Source organism: Daucus carota, chromosome 3, assembly GCF_001625215.2.
Source record: "Daucus carota subsp. sativus chromosome 3, DH1 v3.0, whole genome shotgun sequence".
Taxonomy (NCBI): domain Eukaryota; kingdom Viridiplantae; phylum Streptophyta; class Magnoliopsida; order Apiales; family Apiaceae; genus Daucus; species Daucus carota.
The window spans coordinates 44,741,589-44,760,934 of record NC_030383.2 but is presented as its reverse complement, the minus strand read 5'-3'; the positions used below and the strand labels follow the sequence as shown (position 1 = coordinate 44,760,934).

The following is a 19,346-nucleotide window of genomic DNA, read 5'->3' as shown; positions in this document are numbered from 1 at the left end:
TCATTTATAGTATGGTTTCTGATAGTATCGTGCATAATTATCATTTAATATCTATAGTGTTGACAAAATATGATAAACAATTATATACAAAGCTAGGGAGCAATAAATGCAAAGACTAACACCACACGGCACACCCATGTGATACACCCATGCCACAAGGACAACAACACTTTAACTATTGTACTTTTAATTGACTCAACTGTAGCTTGACAGGAAGCATGGAGGTGCACTACATGAGGCCATGACTTTAACTATAGTAACTGTACTCCTTGCTCAATAGTGCTCATATGGATGTACTATAAATACATGCATTCTCACAGGTAAAAGGGAGAGCTCACTAGCATCAAGCATTTTTTCACAACGTGCAAAATATACACTCTCTCTACTATCACAAATATTCACTCTTCAAAGCATACAAACCACATATCACACCTCGCACATTTAGAGTTTCGGCTCTCTGATTACCCTACTTGTCAAGCATTCCAATCACTGATTATCACGCCGGAGGCGCTTCACGAGACACCCCCCGTGCGGCGTTGTTTTGAGGGTTAGGTCGCGACCTGAGCTTCCCGAAACAGTGCATTGGAACCCCCGACGAGAAAAGGAGTTATCAGTTTCATAATATATTTTTAAAAAATATTTTTTTTTGATAAAAGTTGGATGTTTAAACTCTTATTCAAAAGATGAAATTTTTTAAAGAAAATATGAAACTATAATTTAAGAGTTTGAGTGCAAACAGTGAACGTAAACTCGACAGAGGAAGGGAGTATATTTAAAAATTGCCCGAGCCGGTGCCAATTGCCATGCTCATCAAAATCGTTTGTGAAATGCTAATTAATCAACCCGCGTGACGGCGTGAGGTAGACGTTATTGTCAGAGCATGAAAAGAGTGGAAGGGTGTTGTAGTTAGAGTTTAGAGTAAAAAACACAAAGGAAACGGAGAAAAGCAACCCGCGACTTGTAATTAGTTGCAAGGTCGCTCTTTTGATCTGATACATACCTATTCCTCTACCTAAACCCAAACTGCCCTCCTCCCGTGAATACCCTTTCCACCACCTCAGCTCATTCCATTCACCCACCACCGTTGTTTTATCTTCAACCCCTCTACCACGTCAACCGGGGTCTCCCCTTAATCAAATCCCTTTACACCAATCATCTCCTAGGCCCTACCTGTCTACATATAATGTTCACATTGTGGATTTTTTTACTTGTAAAACTTGGGAGGGAAGAATGAAATTCTGAGTAGAGAGAATGGGAAGTAAGTTTTCTTTTGAAAATATATTTACACTCAGCAAATCTTACACACGAGAGCTTTGAGCAAGTCCCATGCATAATTGTAATTACTCCCTACATCCCACCGCTTAATTTAGTTTGCACGCATTTTTTTTTTTTGACAGAATTGCACTTGCCCGTAATGAGATACACCAATACTCCGAGGAGTTTTCTCCGTTCAAAAAGTTTATTATCTAACCGAAATACATGAAAATATCTCCAGAAGTTTAGACAATAACACTTAATGTCCGAAAAGAAAAACGTCCCAGCTTGAAAAACCACGCTACCTGAAACAAATGCAATCCAATTAATAACAAGAAAATAATAATAATAAAATTAATTATTAAAATCGGTATAGTTCTCAAAAGAAAATAAACCAAAATAATTTATCAAAAAATGAAGGATAGTTCAATTATATTTTTTGCGAATAAAAGTTTAGACATCAAATTTTTATTCAGAAATTTTTTTATAAAACGAATATTATAAAAATATAATTTATAAGAGTCTTAAAATGCGTGCCAAAAAGTAATGTAAAGACCCTGACGGGACGGAGGGAGTATTTATATAGTTATAATATAAAACTAAATTTACAAAATCAACGTTACATTATAATAAATACATAAATAATATTCCCTCCGTTTCAATATACATGTCCATTTAAAAAAAAAAAAAATTGTTTCAAATTAATTGTCCACTTCAACTTTCAATGCAAAATTATATTTCCAAAGTCAATTCTAATCCACATATCTCTTATTTATATTTCTTAGATCAATCTCATTCCACATGTTATAGTCATTTAACGCATCTAATTTGTCAACATCCACTTTTCTTAAACTGTGTGATTTTTTTAAGGTGGACATCTATTTTGAAACAGAGGGAGTAAGAAGTTGGATAAAATTTGATTTTGTTCTTGAAATTTCAAATGCTCGCAAAAATTTGTATCTTAAAATCATTTAACCTCTTTGAGGCTATATTATGCCGGCTCCTTCAAATTTATAACCACCCTGAACGTACTCTTTACAAAACTGACCACCCAAAATTTCGTTTTACAAATCTAACCACCCTAAATCATTTACCTCTCGGGCGAACACAGAAGGCAAGAAAAAAACTTATAACGCTCCACATCCGGGCGGACACACTTGGGCAATGATAGTGTGTCCGACCCAGGTTCGGGCGAACACACTGAGTTTATTATATCGGGAGTTTTGAGTTTTTTAAGATTCATGTTCTCCCTTAAATTCCCTTTTAGTTCTACTTTTGAGTTGACTAGTATTTTCTACTTTCTCTTGTTTTTCTAAATTTTTTTTTTCTAAATTAAAGTTTATAGTTTATATTTTAAAATTAATAAGTGGAAATATGTTTTTTAATCATTATAAATTACGTGCAAAAAGTCAAAGTGACAACCAAAGAGAGACGAATGGAGTATTATTTGACATCAGTTCATTAATATCACAATATATTATTATATTGTGATTATAATATTATAATATCAAAATATATTATTATATTATTATATTTTTAATATATTACATTATATTATCAAAATATAATATTATACTATAATATCATAATATTATTATATTATTATTTTGATATAGTATATTATATTATGATATAATAATATAATATTATAATATAATATCATATGATAATGTGATATAATATAACAATATGATGTAATATTTGATGTATTAATACCAAATAATATTATTTTGAGAGTTGTCTTGTGAGCTTCAAAAATTGTACAAACCGAAAAGAAAAGCTGAAAAATTAAGAGCGATATGATTTGTTAAAGGCTAATTTCTTTTACGAGATAATATTATAATAATATTATATTATAATATTATATAATATATCAAATAATATTATATTATAAATATAATATATCAAAATAATAATATATAATGATATAATAATATTTTTTGATATTATAATATAATATCAGAATATACTATTAAAAATTATATTCTATATTCTATTACCAAAATATATTATTATTTATAATATAAAAATATATTATTATATATTATGTTATCAAAATATATTATTATACTGTCAAAAATATATTATTTATATTTTGCTTTTGCTTTTCAAAAAAAATATTATTATATTATAATCTCAAAATATATAATAGTACTTTGATAATAATATTATTTGATATTATATAATATTATTTTCATTTAATATTATAAGACTTGTAAAAGATGCCCTAGTTTTAATGTTTTAGCTGGCTGTTTTCTTTGGAAAAGGAAAGTTCAAAAACAATGTGAAGGTGGAGCTTGGTTGTATGCCCGTGTTATGTCCGCCCGTGGGTGGGGCGAACAAGAAGCTATATTTCCTGTTATGTCCGCCTGTGGGTGGGGTTTTCGGAAAAACATTTAAGCTTTCTGTGTTCGCCCAGGGGTGAATGATTTAGAGAAAATGCCCATTTTCACAGTTTTTTAAACCGATGATGTCCAAACTAACAGTTTCTCACAAATGTGCCCTTTATATCCATTTGAATTCGCATATTCACAAATGTGCCCTTTATATCCATTTGAATTCGCATATTCCATATGCGTATATCGATCGACTATGGACTTTGTGAGTTGTGACTGCTCAATGCTCACAGCCTCATACATTACACTTGACACAACTCTTGTTTTTTTATTTCCTTGTATGTATTATTCTTTGCTTTTGTTTTGTCTTCTTCCATCACTATTCAATATATACCAACTTGAATCAATAAAATAATAATATAATGCACCCAACCCTCCTTTGTTTGACTTCCAGTTTTAGAATTTTTTAATTATACTAATAACCAAAACTTACAAGTGATTGTTAAACAAACTCGGCAGAGTTGATCAGAGGAAAATAAATAAAGGTGGAGAAGGTGTGGAGGTGGGTGGGTGCAATACTTGAAGAAAGAACCATTTAGTTATAAGAGCAATAAATACAACACCATACACATATACTGTATGTGTATTTCGCATGCTCACGATGCGTGTGCTGTCCTCCCTTCCGCATTCCATAAATATGCATGCAATTATTTGATATTATAATGAAAACTTACGCATATGCTGAATGCGTGTACTGGCTACGCATGTGCAGAAGACGTATTCAAAATGTTATTTTGGACACTGTGTGCGGTAACAGATATTTTGGACAACCTTACTTCTAAAACTGATATAATGGACTTTCACCCAATGATTTAGGGTGGTTAGATTTATAAAACGAAATTTTTTGTGGTCAGTTTTGTTAAGAGTACGTTCAGGGTAGTTATAAATTTGAAGGAGCCATATTATGCCGGTGAAAGTATCTGTCAGAATAGCAATAAACATTTCCTAATCAACGGGTACGACACAATTTGACTTGCTCTCCTTAATTATGTTTTGCCAGCTGGTCTGTCATACTGTTGTCACATTTAACTCGCTTCCAGATATATGCAGCTGACTTATCTTTTTCAATTACTGGTAGCACACCCGCGTCACTCGTTTTAGTTTTATAAGCTTGCTTCAACCATTTCTTTACTTGCACTCGCCTCCATTACCACCTTCTCCTTTATATTCCACATTTTCAATCCATCGCTTTAATCAGGGACCAAAAAAGCCTCAAGTCTCTGTAATTTTCACAAAATGAAGAACGCCATCAATACCAACACAAACACAAAGCTCATTCTCCTCCATCCCTACATCCAAAAACAAGGCGGCTCCAATCGCCTATGGCTTCTCGCGTTCATTTCATTTTTCACCGCAGCCTTCCTGTTGACATTCATTTACACCCGAGAACATTCTATAATTCCCAAAACGGTTGTCACAGCAGTCTCCACCAGCTCGGTCTCGTCTCCACCGCTGTCAAAAACGCTAGTCAAGGCACTCGTGCACTACGCCTCGCGGTCTAATGACACGGATGGCATGTCGTACACCGATATTAAACAAATTTCGGACGTGTTACGACAATGTCCGTCGCCTTGTAATTTTTTAATTTTCGGGCTCACACCCGAAACTCTCCTATGGCAGGCTCTCAACCAAAATGGCCGTACTGTTTTCATCGATGAGAACAGGTACTATGCTGCCTACATGGAGGAGAAATTCCCCGAGATCGAGGTTTATGATGTTCAATACTCGACAAAAATAAGCGAGCTCAAAGAACTTGTCACACTAGTGAGACAACAAGTGCATAATGAGTGCAGGCCTGTACAAAACCTCCTCTTTTCGGATTGTAAACTCGGGCTTAATGATCTTCCTAATCAGTTATACGAACTCGACTGGGATGTCATCCTAGTCGATGGACCGCGAGGCTATTGGCCCGAGGGACCTGGCAGGATGTCGGCAATATTCACAGCTGGTGTGTTGGCGAGAAGCAAAAAAGGGGGGAACCATAAAACACATGTGTTGGTGCATGATTTTAACAGAGAGGTGGAGAGAGTTTGTACAGATGAGTTTTTGTGTAGGGAGAATATGGTCAAGTCTAAGGATTTGCTGGGGCATTTTGTGCTGGAAAGAATGGATGGCAGTAGCACTCAGTTCTGTAGGAATAATTATACTACAAAGTCTGCAGCTTCATCGTCTTCTTCGTGATTTGGTCAATCTGATGATCAAACTCAATCATAAGTAGTGCTCTGTGATTAGTACTACTGCAGGTTTGATTATTTATGAATTTTTGACCTTTTTGTAAAGTTCTGTTTGGGCCATATGGTGGGAAATAATCATTTTTCTGTATTAATCTTGAAGTCATAGTTGAAATGTAATTGCGTGTATTTAAATGTCAATGACTTCTAAATGCATATCAGAATTGGGTGTGGGAGAGAATATAATATGAAACCCTGAAAATAGTTAATCTCTTGATGAAGTGAAAATCTTTAGAAGTTAAGAAGTATCTCTAACTTTACGTTTCTAACTGATTAGCTGAACGTCTGTTCAGAGATCTGAGCATGAAAAGAGCATCAGTTTTATTCTCAACGTTCGGGCATATCATTAATTGAAGAAAGAGCCCCGTTGACACCTATAGCATCAGCTTCAAAAACTGAAACTATATCACTGAATCTCATAGTCTTTTCAGAGACAAAACCTCCATAACATTCCAGACAACCATATAAGTTTTGAGAAAGACAAGGCTTCTATAACCACAGAAGTATCAACGGGACCTTTTAACTTTCATCGTTTACCTTGTAACTTTCGTGAAAAGGGCCTTTCCATATTTAAATGTTGTTCTGAGTACTAGCAATTAGACTTGGTACCTCGGACAATTCCCTCAGAATTCTGCTCTTCAGAAGCCTCTCCTGCTCCGGTCCATGGCTGCACTAGCTGATGTAACTTTGCTCTCTCACACTTTTCATTTATGAAAAACCGGACGCCCCATAGCACAGTGGCAATATTTCTTAAAATATCACTTGACCCGAGAGCTCAATCAAGGAGCCAAACATGAGCTTCCTCGACTGTCCACATATTGCATGAAAGATTAACATATTGCCAGCACTTGGATGTAAACGTGCAACCGAAAAAACACATGAAGCAGATGCTGATTTTCCCTACTGTCCTTTGCCAAACCTAACAAGAATGTTCACATCAAAATCACGGCATCCTAATTCTGTAGTGATTAACAATATAATGGTGCCATAAATGGTATCTAGGCTTCACCCAATAATAGCAATCTTTAAAAGAGTAGTGTTACAGGTACCAAATTCTGTATTTGACATTAAGTGAACTGAGCCATTATTGGTTTGGTATCACTTTCTTTAAACCTTGCGGTACTGTACCTATCATTTCACATATTTGCACCAGGAATCAGAAAAATTTTGACTCGACTCGACTAGCTATTTTCGCAACTATTTTTAACACTATAAATCATCCTTTCCTCTACAAAGTTTGTGCAGATTTATCCTTTACAAAACAAAATTTTGAAATAGAGGAATCTGATAGATTTTCAATCTCCTTTTGTAATTAAAATCCTGTTAATATCTGTAAAGACTTCGAGGATTCTTGAAACTTTTTACCTCAATTCATAAGATTCTCATCAACTTTGCAATATTAAAAATTAAAATCAACTACATTTTTTAATATTGTTAATTTTTATTATCCCCTAAAATATAGTATTTCATAATTCATTCATCTCAATTCTTTTATCTTGTTTCACTTTTTAATGGACCAAACTTCGACTCATGATTAATAATTATTCTTATATCCCTAAAAATCTAAATATACATTTCAAAGGAGAATTTTTTATAATTTCTTTTCAATAATTTATTATATATAAATTTCAGTCAAAATTTAATTAATTGACTTATTGACCACAAAAATTGATAAAAGAACCGGGTCCGAGACGCTAAATTCGCCGTTGAGTAGTAGCAGTAGAAGCAAAGCTCCGACGCCATGTCCACTGACTTCCAATCCATCCCTCTTATCGGTAATCCATTATACATACATACAATCGTATACGTATACATATTACATAAGCATCTCGCTGTTTTTATAATCATATTCTAATTTAAATATGATCTGTTATTGTAATTAGATTCTATTAATGAGGTGAATGCAATTTTGAGCTGAATGAGCAAAGTTTTTGCTGAAATTAAGTTGTGTATGTGCTAATTTGAAGTGTTTTTGATGCAGATATTAGTCCTCTTGTGGAGAAATGGGACGATTCGAACATGACACAAGATGATGGAGTGATGGAAGTTGTTCGACAACTCGATAAAGCTTGCAGAGAAGCTGGATTCTTCTATGTGGTGATTTTTCTCATACTATTTCATTGATCTGTTCTGTTGATCTTATAAATTTCCAATTTGTTTACTCGTCTTAGGGGGTGTGTTCAACTAGAATTTTGATAGATTAATATAATTTATGGATTTTAATGGATTGTATTTAATTTTGATTTTATGTGGATTCTAGATAAAATGTCACACTGTTGATCAATAGTCTTTAGGATTTAGGCACAATGCTTCAAAATCACATGGATTATGAAGGGATTTCAAAAAGTATAAAATACAACGAACAATCCTATAAAATCCATCATATTATGAAGTCCAAAAATATCCATCAGCATTTGAACACCATAAACTTTTAATGGATTTTAAATAATTTAAAATATCCATCAGCATTTAAAATGATGGATATTTTAAATTATCCATCAGCATTTGAACACCATAAACTGAATACCATCAGATTTTTAAGCATAATATAAAATCTTGATTAAATACCAGCAGGTTTTGTAGGGTAATTTAAAATCCTAATTGAATACCCCAAGATTCTAATACAATTTTTAAAATTCGAGCTGAATAAACCTGGATTTCAGAATCCTTTAAAATCCCAATTGAATCCTTAAAGTTGTCAAATGTTTGGCACTTTCAAATTACAAGTTAAAAACTTTTTAATTAGTCAAATGCTTTTAAGTTGAAACAATTTTGAATCAAGTAAAAGTGTGCAATAAGGTATTGATAGGATATGCGGATAAAATGGGAGAAGAAATAAGGTTTTGGGAGCTACGAGGCAAGCAATTCAACAATGTCAAACATGTAATATGAGGAAAGTTAAAAACTTGAGAAGCTTCTTATATTTTTGTGACTTATTCGCGATAGAAGTTGTCATTAAATAACTTTTTCTGTGGTTCTAGACCGGTTTCTCGTTGAACTCTGTAGTAACTAAACTGTGAATGCCAAAGGTTGAATTGGGATGGCAGGATTGTTATTTTGGCCTTCCATGATGTTTTTTAAAACTGCTAATTTTCACTTGGCAGACAGGCCATGGTATTTCCATCTCTTTAGTCAAAGAGGTGAGAAAATTGGCCCACAAATTTTTCAGTCTACCATACGAGCAAAAGTTGAATATTAAAATGACCGCAGCAACTGGATACAGGTTGGATATGCCAATGATTACATACCTGTAGTTAGTTCTTGCATCTCTGCTCTCTAAATGAAGTACATGTAAGTGCAGAGGATATCAGCGAGTTGGTGAAAATGTGACCAAAGGCATTCCAGATATGCATGAAGCTATTGATGTGAGTTTGCCTTAGTTGATCATAATATAATTAAATACATTTTTTGCTATTTATTTTCAGACTGCAATTGATCGGTTATGGAATAGGAGATAAAGGGTTGTTATCCTATTTAACCAATTCACAATTTTAGGACAACTTGACTTAGTAATAACTTTAATTTGTAAGTCATTCACTTAAAGCTTGAAGATACTAGTTAAACCAGAACTCGATCCAGAGTCAAGAAGCTTAAAATCGCAAACATTGGCTTGTTATGTAGTTTTGTATTGACAGGAAGGGATATGAATGAATTTTATTTACTTTTTTTTGGGGTTTAGTGTTACAGAGAATTGGAACAAGGGATGTATGCAGCTCTAGGGGATCCACTGGCAGGTGGTAACCAATGGTATGTATTATGACTTGTATTTAAATCAATGTAAGAATATATTAAGTATCAAAACAGCTATTTACCTATAAATTGTTGGTTTTGACCTCTTACAGTTAACTTTGTGTTTTTTGATCCAGAAGTATGCAATTTTTTTCCTGCTCTGTTTTGTGTTGCTTCCACTTTTACTAAAGCAATATATATGGGTTAATTGACCATGCACTCAAGGACTCTTTTCTCCTACATATAATTCACAAACACTTTATGTATTAGTGTAGTATTTGCTCCATTACATGCTAGTTAATTTGCAACTTTAATTATCTTTCGTACAAGTTTTTTTTGGTGTCAATGTTTTGTAATTAACTGATCTTGTTTGTTGTCTTGATTTTCTTATTACATACTTGTTGATGTATAAGAAGAGTGTGTGTGCGCACGCATGTCTGAGTCAGAGAGGTGTTGGGGTGCCCAGCATCTCCTCAGCTCGGTTGAGCTCGAACCGTGGTGCTGGCTGCTACAATTAAAAGACTTAGTTGCGCCATCTCCAACAAGTAGCTGCTTTTGGTGTAGTGGTTAGCGCTGAGGGTCCTAAAAGTTGGTATCAGAGCAGGTCACGGGTTCGATTCCCCGGGAAGGCATGCTGTGCAGCCGTGTTAGTGCTGGCAGATGCTGGGGGGGGGGGATTGTTGGGGTGCCCAGCATCTCCTCAGCTCGGTTGAGCTCGAACCGTGGTGCTGGCTGCTACAATTAAAAGACTTAGTTGCGCCATCTCCAACAAGTAGCTGCTTTTGGTGTAGTGGTTAGCGCTGAGGGTCCTAAAAAGAGGGAGGGGAAGGGAGAGGCCACAATGTTTTATATTAATATTAAATGATATAATTTCAATTTAAATATGGAATAAGTTAAGTATCACCAAATACATTGACACAATTATATTGAAAAATATGAATAATGATGACAAGCACTCGAATTGTGTTTAGACATTAGTACTGTATATTATATTTCGATGGCATAAAGAGTAATTGAATTTTGTACGTCTTACTCATATAAGCTTATATGTGATGGAACTACATTCATATTTAGAAATACATCACTTGGTTTAAGAAAAATATAACCTACAGTTTACAGGGTTGAATTCAATCCATATTCTCAAACTTCTTCTTTTTTTTCTTTTTTTTTTTATAATTTTAAGAGTCCATATGTATTCAATTATGATCTAAAAAAATCTATTAAACATGATATACATTTAGGATTTTAAACTATCTATAAAATGTAGTGGTTTTAACAAGAACTTAAGATTATTATCTTTGAAAATCTGGAGGTATTCAGTTAAGAATTAATAAATTTCATAAAAATCTAGTAGTATTAAAAAACTGACCTTTTTTATTTTGTAAATGGTGGATTGCGATAGGCTGATTAAGTTTTTTGTGCTTTTAGAAATCTCTCGTGAGATTTTAAAAGATCTGTGATGAAAATGCGACACTGTACAAGATTCCACACCAAGTCTGCTAAATCAGTGTAAAATAAAATCAACTAAAATCTATTAAAATCCATATATTATAATTAATCAATTAAAATTTGAATTGAATACACCCCTTTAAATCTTATTCATTCCAATAAATTACATCAAAGCACCAAAAAGTATTTTAGTTGTGCCTTATCATTTATATAAAATCTAATTTTGTTATGGAAACAATGGCATATGTTTTTTGAACTAGTGAATTTTTATTATTTTAGAATCGCCAATTATATGCCATGTATAATTGGTGTGAGAGACTTGTTTGTCCGTGGTCCTCAGAGGGAATTTTTTGTTTCAAAAACAACAAGAATCATGATCGACTAGAATAAGAAAACTAGTCATATGCTAGCAAACATAATTTACATAATATAAAAAATGTTTAACTTAACTTGAATAAGAATATTAAAATATCCACTTATCTAATAAGTATTGAATTCTCTTTATCTACACACACACCCACACACACTAGGTCCCTACCATTTATGGGGTAATCAGTAATGTTTTACTTATCTCATTATGTTATATACCCACCAGGTATACAGTATATTCTAATGCATTGTAGAAGCTGGACTTATAATTTACATTAAGGTGTAAAAATTTCAAAACTAACGAGAGAATACCTTAAATGTGAATATATTTAAGAAGACTTCTCCGTCATTTACCGAGCTTAAGTTCATAACAAGATCATGCAATTTTCAATGATAATAACCAGAAGATGCTTTATTTGTCCAATTGGCAATTATATATATGTGTGTGTGTATATATATAGTATTGGGTATATGGAGACCTTAAGACCTTCCTATATTTATGATATATTACTCTTTATAGTTTATATTAATATTGGAGTAATGCATATCTATGTTTGTATACTATTATATTAAATTTTTGTACTATAAATATGATGTGTATTTGTTTATTTGTAATTTGTTGTGGAGCTTTTATCGGATAATTCTACCAGTTTTTCGTACAATGTTCCTCAACTAATGCAATACCTATTCAAAAATATATTGTCAAAATGATAATGATATCTCGAAATGTATTCTGCTACAGAACAACATAATAAAAATTAAAATAAAAATGTTCTGCTTGTTAAAACACTATGTTCAACTATGGAACAAGGTATTTTATAACTTCAGAAAAAGAGAGTATTCAATTGCAGAACAAAGGTACTACAAAATTCACGAACACAGTAGTGCACAACAAATAGTTTCTAGCTGCAAAAGTAAACCAAAATTTTAAGTTCTTTTAACTCTAGTCATCTTCCACTTTATCGCTAGTATTAAATGTTTATATCGCATCAAAAATAATAATTCAGGATTCAAATTAATATGTAGCATTAAGTTTTGTAACAAACTTGTGTATATGTATAAACATTCATGAGTATTTATGAGGTCGTGTATTTATGTCTGTATATAATACGGAAGAGAGATGAAAATTTGGTGAAATCTAGACTATCAATATTATATTGATTTAAAGGATTCTATTCGGTCTCCGAGCCTCCAATTAAAGTTGAGGCTCCATTGTACCTTTTCCATTTATATATATAACACAGTTGGAATACGGATATAAAGATATTAATGTTCTGTATTGTTCATTCCTTGTGCAGGCCAGTTGATCCTCCAAGTTTTAAAGAAGTAATGGAGGAATATATCAGCCTATGCACAGGTTTTTTCTATGTAGTAAACTGTTTCAGTTTCTATGCGGATTTTCTTTTTATATCGGTAATTTGAATGGTGTAAGTTCTAACACATTGGTAGTTTAATGCCAACAGCCTTGTCTAGGAAAATTATGCGAGGGATTGCTCTAGCCTTGGGTGCATCTTTGGATGAATTAGAGGGTGGAAGAGCTGGAGATCCATTTTGGGTGTTTCGTATTATTGGTTACCCTGGTGTATCCAGTATAGATGGGCTACATGGGCCTAATAATGACGTTGGCTGGTAAATCAGTAAAGCTAGTCACTAAGTTATACTTTTCTTTCTATTGTATTTATTGCTTACAGTTCTCTTTTGTGCATTGGTAATATGGACTCAGTGGAGCTCATACAGACTATGGTAAGATCGCTAGTTGCCCATGTAGTAAATGGTTTGGATATCTTGTTTGTTAATTCTAGTTGTCTTCTGCTGCGCAGGTTTGTTGACATTGGTTAATCAAGATGATGATATCACTGCATTACAGGTCCGATCGCTATCTGTTTTGTGTAAATTTCTCTTTGACAAACTTCTTTGCTTGCTTGCTGGTGTCTGTGTGCATTTATATCTTTGATAACCTTATCGTGATACATATACCAACTACGTCTATTGTTAAATTCACAAAGTTAAACCAACAAACAAAAAATATTATTATTCGTAAGCTAATTGTGCTTCTGCAACCACCTACTGTTAACATAATAATACAAATTTAGTAAATAAGAGTGGTGATCAATTGTAAGCTCTGCTGACTTTCAACACCTTAATGGTCTTGTAATATCGGAAGGGAAAAATTTGGTTAAAAATACTTCTTCATTTTTACATGTTCATCCCTTCTATATTGTGCAAGCTAAAAATAAACTCGTTATGACAACGTGAAAAATAAAACATAATAAGGAATCGTTTAGACTAAAAATCTAAAATAGTAGTATAAAAAACAAAAAAGAAAAGAATTTTTTTACAAAATTTTGTCAGCAGGTAGAAGGAAGGAATAGATGACTATACTTCATGGGAAATAATCAAATAAAGAAAGCATTGTAGCGGGTTTCCTGGCTAATGATCTATGATAATGGTTTAGCTAGTACAAGAAAAGCATTTGTAAGGCGGGGACACCTTTGGGGGTGGCTTAATTATCTGGATGATTACCTACAGAGAATGTGTTACAGTAGATATGAGTAATTGTGCTATAGGCTTGTTGGTTGTTGCCTGTTCTGTGAGTGTGTAGAGGAGAAAAATGACTCCTGGTTCTGCACAAAAGGTGCTGAAGTGGCATAAGTACGTGTGTGTTGCATCCTCCTCGGCATGCTTCATGTCTAAAGGGACATCTATATCTAAGATAATTAAAGACTTATCTGCCAGTGAGGATGGTGAAAAGGATGAAGATATGAGATAGTATAGGCTTCTTCTTAGGTGAAGGTAGAGAAAGCACTGGAATCTGTTGGATTTTACCATTTAACTAGTACAATTAGGAAGGTGCAAAAGACTCCAACTTGGAAATCGATAGGAAAATCCCCTCATGGTAATTTTTTCTGAACATGATTCCCTTCTCGCATTACAAGTGTATCAGGATCCATTGTGCCCCTTCTGTTTTGTAGTAAAATTTGCTTTTGGAACTTGATTTAGGTACTTCTTTTATTTCTTTCTTTTTTCTGAAAGGTTTCTGGTAGATGAAGGGCTTTGTTCGTTTGTAGGCATTGGTCTGCACCATTATCCAGTAAGCTGCTAGTAATTTAAGTAATAGGAGTACTACATTTGGGTTATATACAAAAAGTAAAATCTAGAATCCGAGGTTGGTAATTTAAAGTTTTTGTGATACTTTTTCCATATGCACAGTCAATAGTTACTACTCATAATATTAAGCTTCATCTATAATTGTGCTATCATACGAGTAGATTTGGGAGTTTGCTCTGGCTAAACTTCCTTTACTTCTTTCATTCTTGTTCGCGCAAAGCTCCAGAAGCGAGCTTAATAAGCAAATTTGACGGTCCTGTTATTGTACAAGAACTATAATATATGCTGGTGCTCTGCTTCTGGACTTTAGTAATTAATGTGTGTCCCGTATAATATTTGTTCTTCTGAAGGTGAGGAACCTGTCTGGTGAGTGGATATCAGCAGTTCCTATCCCGGGTACATTTGTCTGCAACATAGGTGATATGCTGAAGGTACTATAGTTTTGCAAGAAAGACTGCTACAGTACACCCACTGTATGGAAAATATTATTTTTAATCCTGATTTAAATCCAGATTCTATCAAATGGAATATACGAATCAACTTTGCATCGGGTTGTGAATAGCTCTCCAAAATATCGAGTTTGTGTCGCTTATTTTTACGAGGTTGTTCTTCTTCCTGTTTTATTTATAAAAAAATTTCCTTTCTTTAGTGATTGTTTTGCATAACGCTTTATTTCATCAGCCAAACTTCAACGCTGCCATTGAACCCCTGGATATATGCACGAATGGCGCTGGTGGAACTAAGAAATATGAGCCAGCTGTTTATGGGAAGCATCTTGTTAGTAAAGTCCTAACCAACTTTGTGATGTAATGATGTGAATCTTTCTTTTCTTCTCTTCCCTTTTTCCTATTAATGATGTGAATCGTAATACTGTTGTTCAGTATTAGCATAGAGAATTGGTCAAATGGGGATTATTTTTTTTAAATACTTTTTTAGTTTGTAATAAGGAGGAAAATGAAAGTTTTCCTCCACGCCCGTGTTTCGAATGAAGTGTGAAGCAAGTTTATTTATATTTTAATTCAAATTTCAAGTATAACTGGTTGCACTTAAAAATATATTTTGCAATCAAATGCTAAAAGCTGATAATAGCATTATTCCATCATAGCTCAGTGAGTAATCCCATAAAATTTGTGGTACGATAAGTTTTCATCACCAAGTTGTTCATGATATTATACGGTATTACATTGTGTTGTGTGGACATAGTTTGCCGAACTTCTGCAGACCCACCCATCTTTTGGTAGTAAGTACCTTTATAGTTTATATCACTTGCGAAGAAAAGAGAAAATTACTTTGTATATTCACGGGCCTCGTCATAGTAAGCTTTTTTAGGATGATCAATGTTTTGACAGACATGTTATATGATCAGTTAACCTAAAATTTTAAAATGTTTAGGAAAGAATTTTTGTCATGATTATTATTTTCTAGCACTTCATCTCATTTGAAAATCAATTTTTTAATTATAATTATTAACACTCCTCACTTGTTACTTAGTAAGGCCATTCTTTTATATTACAATTATTATATATTAATACTCCTTGTCACTTGAGAATTTATTTTTGGACGGAAGAGCAGAACAGAGCATGTCTCAGCTCTGATAACATATGCTTCCCGTAGTATGAACAGCGTCGTCTCATGTCTAAGGCACAGGTTCAGAAATTGTAGGGATATGTTCTAATTTCTGGCAGCTTTCAGTCTGTTTTCCAGTTGAGTCATTGTCCGATATCTGGCTTGAATCGGTGGTTCACAAGCTTTTCAGTAAGCAAGAACAGATCACCACCTCTCCTGATTTTCGTTCATGATTCTCGAACCTCAAACATGCTGACAAAGCTCCTTTTGTATTGTAAGTTTGTTGTGCCAGTTTGTATTGGAATAGATGGGATGAATGTGGGATACTCCTGTAACTTTTTCACGTTTTCTCAAAGCAGAAAAGAAGGCGGTTGGTAAAATATAAGTCGTACATATATTATTACTGAGGAAAGTCTAGTACATATTTCACTTGGCTACCCGCTTATGGAAATGGAAATCTTGATAAGACTCTAATCATCAGCATCTACTGATGTAGAGTCAGAGTTTTATACTTGCAACTAGAAGATAAATTATATACTTATATCAGGACACTGCTGCATCTAGACCTTACAACATTAATACATGAAAAATATACATCAGCAGCATCTTTGCCAGATTATGTACTTGTTGGTACACTAATGGTGGATTCCGAGAGCAGCATAAGAGGGAGACGGAGCCATTGCTGGTCTGGGTACGTCTTCCATTGATGCCGTCTCTGCATTTTCTATTGTGCAAGGTATGTATTGTAATGAACGCTCATTAGGAAGCGGCACGCTCAGAGGGAGCTCGCTGGTTAGGAAGATCTAATATGCAATTCATTTTCACGTTAAGCTTCTTTGTGAATCAGTTTCCTGCATTCTGGACCAACCTGCGTAAAAAAGTTATTGTTCAACGTAACCAGTTCCAACTGACCTAGCTTGCAGACCATCTCCGGGACTGGTCCATAAAAGTAGTTATGCGACATGTTCAGCAACTGCAGATTTTGGAAAATGTTATTTCCAGAACAAATTTAATTCTCTCTCCCCCTTACATTCACATAAGTCATACAACTTCAGTACAAATTTCTGCAAATTGCTCTGGAAATTAAAAAACTGCTCTGGATACAACATTTCCCATTTTTTTCAGGCATCCGAAGTATCAAAGACCGTCATGTGTTTCAACTTCCATATCTCGTAAGGCAGGCATCCGGAGAGGCTGTTGTTCGGGAAAAGTATTTCAACCAGTGTCTCCGAGCAGTTGCCAATACTACTAGGGATGCCGCCAGTGAAGAAATTGTTGGCGAAGGTGAGGTAAAGTGCTCGAAGTTTACCAAAATTGTCTGGTAAATTTCCGCTGAAGTTGTTGTTGAGGAAGAGAACGTCGAGGTATATTGTGAAGGCTTCAGGTGGCAGTCTGGCACCGCTCCATGCAAATAGTTGTACCTCAGGTCTAAGAATGTGAGCGTAGCTGATTTCAAGTCATCTTTTGGGAATGAGTCATTGAGTTTGTTGTTGCTCAAATCCAGCTCGAACAAGTGGTCAGAGGCGGATCTTAATAGGGACTTGCCATCTTAAATTTTTATTTTTTTTAATATTATACATATTTTTAGGTTGTAAAATTGAAATTGACCCTCTTAATTTTTTTGTGACCCCTCTTAATTTTTTTTACAAAAAAATTGACCCTTTAATTTTATAGTCAGATCCGCCACCGCAAGTAGTTAAGTTTGGAAACGTTGCTGGGAACATCTATGAAGAAGTTAGTGTTGGCATGGAAGAACATGAGAGATAGTGATTAAGATGCCATAAATGGTATCTAGGCTTCACCCAATAATCACAATGTTAAAAAGGGTAGTGTTACGGGTACCAAATTCTATATTTGACATTAAGTTATCTGATCCATTATTGCCTTATTGGTTTGGTTTCACTTTCTTTAAACCTTGCTGTACTGTACATATCATTTCACATATTTGCACCAGGAATCAAAAGAATTTTGACTCGACTCCACTAGCTATTCTCGCAACTATTTTTAACACAATAAATCATCCTTTCGTCTATGAAGTTTGTGCAGATGTATCCTTTACATTTTGAACGGTTTTTCTAGTGTGGACACACACTAAGCACCAAATTTTATAAATTTGGTGGTTTTTGATTGGCTCATGCTTCTTTATAATGGTGGACCCCCCTGCAAATTCACCGACCACACCAATCAAAATCCACCAAAATTATAGAATTTGGTGCTTACCATGTACCCATGGGCACACACTAGACAAACCCAATTTTGAAATAGGGGAATCGGATAGATTTTCAATCTCTTTTTGTAATTAAAGTCCTGTTAAAATCTGTAAAGGCTTTAAGGATTCTTGAAACTTTTTTTTTTTTTTACCTAAATTCATAAGATTCCCATCCACTTTGCAATATTAAAAAGGGAAATTTTTAATGGTACACTTCTAGTTTTGGTTTTTCCAAATGGTACGCAAAATGTTATTGGCTTCAGGTTGGTACACTTATACTATTCTCACATTCTGTGCCATACCCTTCTCGTCAACATCTGTTAACCAAACGTTAACTTCCCCTCAATTAAACCTTAAATTAAATTTTAAAAAAAGCTTAAAAACAGAAGAAATTACAGCCGATATGGGTTAAAAGTCGGACAACATGGACTCATTGTTCGAAGGAATGGTGCTATTCGATCCTTCTCAACCCTCACTCCCACCATCATCAACTCAACAATATACTCCTATCGATAACAATTCTCATGATTCCAAACACCACCAGAATCAACAACCGGATCGACGGATCCTCCGCCACTGGCCGCCGAATCTCCAGTGGTGGAGTTCGCTTCTCAACCTCTCGATGAGAATTTATTCTCCGATCTCACTCTTGTTACTCCGCAGATTCAGCAAACCCTAACGCAACCTTCGCCGATTGTTGCCACTACGCCGATTATTACTAAGTCGATTACTTGACACGTTTTGAATACGAGGAAGAAGAAGCGAGCTGCTGGATTGCGGATCGGTTACAAGAAAGATGATCCTGACTCGGCTGTTGACTCGGTTGTTACGGCTCGGAGTTCTCCGGTTCTGGTGGAGGAATTTAGGATTTGGTTCGAGATGTAGGCCAGAAGCCTGATGTTGATAATGTTTTAAGTTTTTTTCAATTTTATATAAGGTTTAATTGAGGAGAAGTTAACGTTTGGTTAACAGATGTTGATGGGAGGGGTATGGCACAGAACGTCAGTATAGTATAAGTGTACCAATAAGAAGCCA

General features: G+C 34.4%; 2 protein-coding genes across 2 annotated transcripts; both read left to right on the top strand.

The window, feature by feature from the left end:
* The first annotated feature begins 4,770 nt into the window (after positions 1–4,770).
* On the top strand, positions 4,771–6,022 carry LOC108211748 (protein IRX15-LIKE). The gene has a single exon (XM_017383427.2). It carries the CDS (start codon positions 4,887–4,889, stop codon positions 5,829–5,831), a length of 945 nt encoding a protein of 314 aa, XP_017238916.1. The 5' UTR covers positions 4,771–4,886; the 3' UTR covers positions 5,832–6,022.
* A 1,504-nt stretch (positions 6,023–7,526) lies between these two features.
* Positions 7,527–15,572, top strand: LOC108210441 (probable 2-oxoglutarate-dependent dioxygenase At3g50210). The gene is made up of 12 exons (XM_017381724.2): positions 7,527–7,656; positions 7,863–7,978; positions 8,986–9,104; positions 9,183–9,246; positions 9,561–9,628; positions 12,727–12,785; positions 12,892–13,057; positions 13,152–13,171; positions 13,249–13,295; positions 14,887–14,967; positions 15,049–15,138; positions 15,218–15,572. The coding sequence occupies exons 1-12, from the start codon at positions 7,623–7,625 to the stop codon at positions 15,344–15,346; spliced, it is 993 nt and encodes a 330-aa protein (XP_017237213.1). The 5' UTR covers positions 7,527–7,622; the 3' UTR covers positions 15,347–15,572.
* Positions 15,573–19,346: the final 3,774 nt, after the last annotated feature.

Bases quoted from the DNA above. Each gene is read 5' to 3' on its own strand.
- LOC108210441 (XM_017381724.2), top strand. From the start codon at position 7,623: ATGTCCACTGACTTCCAATCCATCCCTCTTATCG. The intron at 9,247-9,560 runs GTGAGTTTGCCT...TTTGGGGTTTAG, and splicing joins ATATGCATGAAGCTATTGAT to TGTTACAGAGAATTGGAACA. The intron at 12,786-12,891 runs GTTTTTTCTATG...TAATGCCAACAG, and splicing joins ATATATCAGCCTATGCACAG to CCTTGTCTAGGAAAATTATG.
- LOC108211748 (XM_017383427.2), top strand. From the start codon at position 4,887: ATGAAGAACGCCATCAATACCAACACAAACACAAAGCTCATTCTCCTC.